The sequence below is a fragment of the Panicum hallii genome, chromosome 4 (assembly GCF_002211085.1).
Source record: "Panicum hallii strain FIL2 chromosome 4, PHallii_v3.1, whole genome shotgun sequence".
NCBI classification, from domain to species: Eukaryota; Viridiplantae; Streptophyta; class Magnoliopsida; order Poales; family Poaceae; genus Panicum; species Panicum hallii.
The window spans coordinates 41,217,249-41,225,327 of NC_038045.1; the positions used below are offsets into that span (position 1 = coordinate 41,217,249).

At 40.3% G+C, this 8,079-nt stretch overlaps 1 protein-coding gene across 2 annotated transcripts in view; it reads left to right on the plus strand.

Annotated features, from left to right (window-relative positions):
- The window catches only part of LOC112889295 (RNA polymerase I termination factor-like), a 28,232-nt gene extending 24,839 nt beyond the window's left edge, over positions 1-3,393 (plus strand). For both annotated transcript variants that reach the window (XM_025955853.1, XM_025955854.1), the window contains exons 5-10: positions 319-431; positions 1,202-1,299; positions 1,428-1,504; positions 2,132-2,206; positions 2,755-2,817; positions 2,955-3,393. In XM_025955853.1, the coding sequence (XP_025811638.1) occupies positions 319-431; positions 1,202-1,299; positions 1,428-1,504; positions 2,132-2,206; positions 2,755-2,817; positions 2,955-3,138 (610 nt within the window). In that variant the 3' untranslated portion in view covers positions 3,139-3,393. The remainder of the gene's footprint in view (positions 1-318; positions 432-1,201; positions 1,300-1,427; positions 1,505-2,131; positions 2,207-2,754; positions 2,818-2,954) is intronic.
- The last annotated feature ends 4,686 nt before the right edge of the window (positions 3,394-8,079 follow it).

The window sequence follows — 8,079 nt, forward strand, 5'->3', positions numbered from 1 at the left end:
AATTATCTGCCATGTAGGATTTTTGCTGACTTGGTAGTAAATTGATGAGATTGAGGAAAGTTGCATCTTCGTGGAGATACAGCTTAAGCATGAAGTCCTCAAATTCAACTATTGGAAACTGCACAGTAGCACTGGGTGGAGTTATTTCCTCGATACTTGTTTTGGATCCATTGTCATAGACAACATCATCCGACGATTAATTGCATTGGGACTTTCTGAAACAAAACTTCGTGTCATTCTTGGATTGGGACCTGGAGTAGCCTTAAGATCTTGTTTCTGACTGGCTTCATATGACTAAGATTGGCATGCATGACACAGGTTCGTTGAAAAGAATGGCACAACTTGGAAGGAACTAGCAACAGACCTTGGAAAGAGTGAAATCCATGTAAAAGATACTTGGAGACGAATGAAACCCAAAAATTTAAAAAAAGGTGTTTGTCGCTGCTATGACTTATAAGCTTATCATAATTTAGCTGATTCATCTGTTTTCACCAAACTTGATTCTTTAACTTATAAATGTTTATTTTCATTATTACGACTATAAATCTCTTCATTATTCTATTTGCTGTACACTCTACTGGAACTTGCATTATTTCCGTGGCACTCAGGAAATTGGTTTAGTAAAAAACAAGATTCTGGGATTTTGTTGTAGAGCAACTTTTTTACTTCAGTTTATTTTGTTATATTTCATGTTTCATTAGAAGAGATAATTTCATAGAATGTGCTTATGGCTTGTAGTTTATCATTTAAAACATAGTATGAACCAGGGTTCTCATAGTTGCACCTGCATCTTTGGAGTAGATATCCCTTATTTCCGGTGGATATGGTTGATTGGAGTGTATACTGTTAAAAAGTATAGGCATGGCCATGTAACTTTGGATTTTGGGTCATGTAACTTTGAAATTGCAGGCATGTTTTTGGAGAAAATGTTAAACCATAGGTTCTTTTGTATGACATGGTTAGACTTCATGTGGATTTGTATCTTAAGTTAAAAGGTGTTTTGTTAATCAAAAATGGAAAGATAAGTCATAAATTTCAAGGGATCTAACAATTAGATTTTGAGTAAACAGGGCTTCAGAATGCAAAATATGGGTTCTATGTTTTTTCTACTGTGGAGGAAGTTTCATTATATAATATGAGAGTTAGAATTAGTTTACCAACTTGTCCATCATGGTGCCCTCTTTAACTGATAAATATTCAGGGTCTTGGACTCAGGATGAATACCAAAACTTGTTTGATCTGGTAAATTTGGACTTGCGTGTGAAAGCTCACCAAAAGATCGCTCCTAGTCATCGCCAGGTGTGTGATTCTTTATCTTTGTCCATAATATGCTTCTGACACCAGATTTCATGTTTACAATCTTCCATCAGTGCTCTTTCATATTGTTTCATTCCTACAATCAAGTGATTTATTTACTTTTGTGACAGCTGAGAGATAACATTTCCTGGGAGGCCATCAGTGAAAAATTAACCACCCGTAGTAACAAGGACTGCTGCTTGAAGTGGTTAGTTTGCTATCCATTTAACGCATAACATAATTTCCTCTTTGAATCTGTGCCTAATTTTGTAACCCCTCTGCTTTTAAATATATGACGTTGAAGAAACTGATTAAGTTGTCCTGACGTCATACATTTAAAATGAGGCTGAGTATATTTCAGGTTTTCTGCATTTTTCTTTTATATTGGTCTGTGTTTGTCTTCTTCAAACTGATTGAGACATCTTCAGAGCTGAATGTCCATGCATTGCATCACTTCTGTTTGTACAAGTTTGAACACACTATTTAGTGCGATGTTGAGTATCTCTTCGGTGTATTTGATTGTTAGACATTTTCCAGCGAGGCTAGGGCTGGAACCTGGCACCGGTACAGATTCTGCCAGGAATTGAATTATTGGAATTGCATATGAATTATCTTCCACATTTTTCAGCTAGCATGCTTTGTATTGACACTTTTGTGAAATGCTTATTAAATCAAAATGTTTGGGGTCTTCTGATAGTGTCGGCTTGACATACGTTTACTAATGGAACCCAATCCTTGGTACTGCTAATTTTGTTTTGTCTGTCCTAATTTTTCAGCTTATATATGAATTAGCTATCATCACACATAGTCACTAAATGAAACTTATGCATACCAGGTACCAGCAATTAGCATCGCCACTGGTTAAAGAAGGAATCTGGGCAGATACTGATGATTATCTGTTGATGGAAGCGTAAGTTATATAGGTTATATATTGAATTCTATGTCATAATTAAATGTTACATATCATCTGCAAGACAATTTTATTATGATTATGATCTGACCTAAAGTGCCTACGAAATATAAATATATTATTTGAGTAAGGAAAAAGGCTGTATTTGCTCTCTCCGCTTTTGATTTAGTCCAACTTGCTCATATACTCTAGAACCGGGCAAATAATCCTCTCTACTTTCGTACCAATTCCAAATGAGTCTAATACTTCATACAGGTGATTTCATGACCCTTCCATGTAGCTTGCTCTTTTTATTTCATGAACTCTTAATGAATAGAGTGAAGTACAAGGTTTTTTTAGAGGGAAGGGGGTTTGGTCCATATGTGTACCTGAACAATATGCTGCTATCTTGTTCAAACAATGTGTGGATGGTATGTTCAGATTATATGCAAATTCCTCCTGTTGTCACCTACTCCATTTTTCCTGGTAGAATTTTGTTCTTCTAGATATATGTTATCATGATACATTATATATATAGCCTGTACTGAATTTTCTTAACAACAAACCAGGCTTCAAAAGGTTGATGCTGTTTGTGTTGAAGATGTTGACTGGGAGAGACTTCTTGATCACAGGTGACTTCTGATTGCGGACTTTGCTTCAACACAGTCTGTTGGTATCATCTAGTAATTTTCATAAATGGTCCATATTTATTAAAACAACTGGTATTTGTCCACTTCAGCTACAATAATGGGTTATTTCATTTACTCAGATCTGGGGAGCTTTGCCGTCAGCGGTGGAACCAGATGGTCCGCATGATCGGTGGCCACAGAGAGAAGCCTTTTATCGAGCAAGTGGAAGTGCTTGCGAGGCGGTACTGCCCAGAAATGCTTGATTACAGGAAAGCTGAATCGGCTGATTTATCGCCAGACGAACTTACTGGAGGAACTGACTAGTGACAAATAGCATAACCCTCTTGCATTTCACCTGCCAGCATGTGTTTGTGCCCTGTAAAATGTTTGGCTTTTGTTGTGGCATCTGCGGAAATATTAGCAATATATTGTTCGAGCTTCAGCTCAGAATGCAAAGATGTCACATTTTGACCAGAAGAAACTGTATTGTTTAGGGATATAACTGGCTTTAGCTCTTGTATCAGAATATTGTTGTTGCTCCACTGAATGCTATTCTAGACTTGTGCTTAAGTTCTGGATTATTTCCAGAGGTGTCATCATGTCCTCTGCCAAGTAAAGAGGACTTCCTCACCCGGACCGGTGCCTCCTTTGTGACCAAGCTCAAGAAACAGTACAACAGATCCTCACCTCTTGTGCGTTTGCCAGACAATTCTGGTTTGCTATCCTGCAGTCCCTGAACCTGGTCACGCTGGTTCCTAGCCGAAGAACCATCTCCTTTGCTGATTGGTGGAAGAGGTCCTGGAGGAAAATTCCTAAGCGGCACAAAAAAGGTTATAATTCGCTGGTCATTTTTGGAGCTTGGATCCTATGGAAACATCGGAATCTCCTTTGCTGATTGGTGGAAGTGGTCCTAGAGGAAAATTCCTAAGCGGCACAAAAAAGTTTATAATTCGCTTGTCATTCTTGGAGCTTGGATCCTATGGAAACATCGGAATGCTTGTGTCTTGTATGCTTGAAGAATCTGCTCCTAAACTCCAGTATGCCCTGTACGGATGAACTGCACCTCTGGCAAGCTGCAGATGCTAAGGGGCTTAGGGCCCTAGGCTTAGGTCAGGTGGTTTAGGCACCAGTTGGGCGCCAGTTAGTGGTCAGGTCCCTGTTCCCAACCTTTTTTAAGAGTCTTTTACAGTTTTGTTTTTTCACCATCCCCATTCTGGTTCAAGGTGGAGGATTGATTTTTTTTTTGTTATTGGACCATTTCTTTTTTTTTAATACAAAGATACGCAGCTCTTCTGCGAGAAAAAAAAGTATTGCCACTTGCTTTCCAATATCATTCTTTGAGTTGCATCCCTGTGCCTCAGCCATACAACTCCCTAATATAGTAACATGGTGTTTATCCTTGAACGAGTTAGATGGATTCGGGTTCTTCGTCTCAGTTGTATGTTTTAATCTGAGTCAATATAGCGAGGACGGTGCCATTGGACTACTCTGTAAAAATACATGGAAATATATTATAGCCCCACAAGGCCACAACCAAACCATTATTTATTTGATTATTTCATGTTTCCAGCTATTTTCTGTTTTTGATTGATTTCAAAGTAATGAAGTGCTTCATCTTCTAATTCTAGAGACATTTACATAACAATATTTGGTTGCATCATCATAAACTCGAAACAGTCCCTGCCCTTTGGTATCAATGACATTCACACAAAAAATATTGAACGAATTAATTCTTTTTTAATATTGAATGGACTAATTCAAGAGTGAAGTGTTTATACCTTTCGTGCTTGGCGAACATCTTTTATACTGCATTTGAACACGGTTCACACTTGTTTCGTTGTGCACATATTATATTAGAATTGACTTTTGATTGGAAGTGACTTTCAACTCGGCTTCAATTAATATTTCCCTTTAAACGTACCATATCTCAACATTCAAACAATCAAACCAATAACACTTGAAAATTTCAAAGATAATATATGGATTTTGAAGTCGCGTTGTAGCAAAACCACTTCGACCATTTTATTTTAAGAATAGCATGACACGGTAATCTAGACCTCCACAAATAGGGAGTAGGCCAAGAGAGTAATACTAAGTTTTGGATTGACTAGCAACACCCCCCCCCCCTTCCGGGATGTCAAGCACGGTAATCTTGTCCTCCCACTTTCTTTTTTATAATTTCATCCAAGAGAAAAGGACGAATGCTCGTAACTTCCAGGACAACTAAGAGATGACATTGTCTGTGAATAAATCTCAAAATATAACTTCGGACTATCCGAACCAAAACTCCTCGAACGATTTTATTTTTGGCTAAGTCAAATAAAAGTTTGCCTTTCACGACCAGCTAGCCATTTAGAAATATTTTGAAACTATTCTTTTTAAGTTTTTCAAATGCAACTAATCCATATGCATGAAATGTAATTGACCGACAGCATGGCCGTCTCCTAGTGGTCTGACTGGACGAGGATGGCGCTCGACGGGAGGGCGGCGCCTCGGCGCGACGAGAGTGAAGGTGGCGGCTCGGAGGATGGCTTCGATGGGACGACGGCGTGCGTGCACTACAGAACCTATTTAATCTGTCACGTAAAAAATTCATCACAAATCGTTGAAAAACAGTGATAAAACAGCATCCGTGATGATTTCAGATAACATCATGCATTAAGCGTCACGAATTAAACGGATCGATGGTTTCTTCTTAAGCGTCACGTATCAGCACAATCTATGATGTTTATTAACCGTCACAGCTTTCTTATGCCCACACAGCCTAGCCCAAGCCCAATATTAATAATGAAAATAAACGTCAGGTAAGCTTGCCATGTAGATTATAGGATGTTTGGATACCAGCCACATGTTGCCACACCTAATGTTAGGCGTGCCACATGTATTTTGGTAGGGGTTTGGTTGAAGATTAAGGCCCCGTTTAATATAGTTTCAACTTTTTCTAAAACAGCTTTTTTGATGAAGTTAAACCTGTTTTCAAAATTGTTCGGTGAAACATGGGTCTGCGGGAGAAGCTGGACGAAACTACTATTTCCAGTTTTTTTTTCCCATTGTAAACCGGAAACAACTTCACTAGATACTTCATGGATAAATCTACTAGAAAAATACCCCTTTAGCATAATTTCGTATTTAGCTTTTTTTTAACTGTTCAAGAAGCTATACCAAAACGCTCTGACTCTAGCTCGCCACGTCCACGGGCTCCGCCCGCCACAGTTTCCTTCACAAAAGTGTGACGTCTTTTTTCACGCCACAGCCCCGCGGAGCTGTGTGCTCATTTTGTCTGTGTGGTAGTGAAGAATTTATGGGTCTGTTGATTTTGTAGAATGTTTTAAGTAATGCTTCAGTCGTGTATATATATATATAATGCTTCTATTTAGAAATAGATGTAACTCAGTGGTTAGTGCTAACCTAGGTGAGTGGAAGGTCTCAAGTTCGAATCTTGCTTTACGAGATGTGTAATTTTTTTTTATTTTACCTCTCGTGCATCAATGAGAGAGAGGAGAGGGGGTGTGGCGCTATGGGCCCAATTGAGATAAGCTGGGCTGCATCGGTCTAGGGAAAACAGTCTACTTTTAAATATACAAATAGCTAAAATGCCTCACAGCTATGAATTTATCCTAGTGGTAGGCACACTGGAGTGCACTCCAAGTTCTCAAGTTCGAACCCCTCTAACTACTACGTTCGTTTTTTAGTCGAGTTGGGATCCTTTTTTTTTAGTCGAGTTGGACTGCGTCTTCCTTAGAAAGAACGAGTTGGGGTCCCTTTTTTTTAGTCGAGTTGGACTGCGTATTCCTTAGAAAGAAAAGTAAGATCCATTTTTTTAGTCGAGTTGGGCTGCATCTTTCTTAGTAAGAAAAGTAAGATCGCAAAAGGCTTGTGGATATGTTTAAGTAAAATTACATAATAAAGCCTATCACAAACAAGGAGATGGTTTGGTGATAGACGTGCTCAACTCTAAGCCACACCGGGTGGAGCTGGGCTGCGTCTTCCTTAGGAAGAAAAGTAAGATCGCAAAAGGCTCGTGGATATATTTAAGTAAAATTACATAATAAAGCCTACCACAAACGAGGAGGTGGTTTGGTGATAGACGTGTTCAACTCTAAGCCACACCGGCCGGGTTTGAAACCTGACTCCACCGTATTTTTTTATCATTTTACTCCACCGTATTTTTTTTATCATTTTGTGACATGGCGTCCTGACTGGTGACTTGATGCTGGAACAGGGAAGAGAAAGTATAAAAGGACTAAATACCGGGAAGAAGAGCAAACCAAGTCTCATAGCTCAATGGAAAGTTTAAAATTTTTGGGTTAATAGATTCCAAGGATGAACCTTAGCCTCTGCAACTTTTTAAATTTTTTCATTTTTCCATATTCTTCTATTTTTTCCGTACGGGACATGATGATTTTTAGTTTGTTGTTCGTGATAAATTTGTTTAAATGTCATAGTGTTTTGGGCCAGATCGAAATTGATAAAACATCATAATTTTTTGAGCTTGATATCCATACCTGCGAATCCACGATATTCTCCAAAAACATCATAAAAATACATCACAAATTAAATAATTTCTTGTTGCAGTGGTGCTCAGTGGATCGGAGTGGCCGACGTCGCGCAGTGGCTCCATGACGGCGGTTGTACTTGCCCCTAGCGAGCGGGGTGGTGCCTAGCTGATCCGCACTCGCGATAGCACGACCGCCGTCACCTACCACCCGGCGAGCATGGTGGCTAATGAGAGACTGCGGCTGCCTGCCCTCACCGGGGATCCGCACAGGCGAGAGCGGCGGTGCAGCCGGACAGCGCGAAGCCCTTAAGGGCACCCGCAGTGTTGGCGGGGTTTGGAATGTCATTTCACTGACGAGGCTTGATTTCACTTTGCGCTGCAATGTACAGGCATCGACGCAGGAAAGATCGTGGGGTCATTCCGAAATAAAAAATGTGAGCTCGGTCCAACCACCCTTTCCACCGCTGCTTCCGTTCGCACAAGAAATTCCCTTTCGCCTTCCCCCTTTCTTCCCCCGACGAACCCTAGCACAAAAACTCCCAAAAATCAATTTCGTTGCCCCCTAGTATCTCATCAAATTGAGTCCCCCTCCCAGATCTGGGCTCAGCAAGCTATTGTGCTCCTGAATCTGGAGGGAATCGGATGGAATCGCATCTCCTGCGGCGTGGCACATGCGAGGTGACGAGACAACGCTGCTCGCGGGCGGCGGCACCGGACGAGCCTGCTCGTAGCCAGTGGCAGCCCCGGATGAGGTTGCTCACAGACAG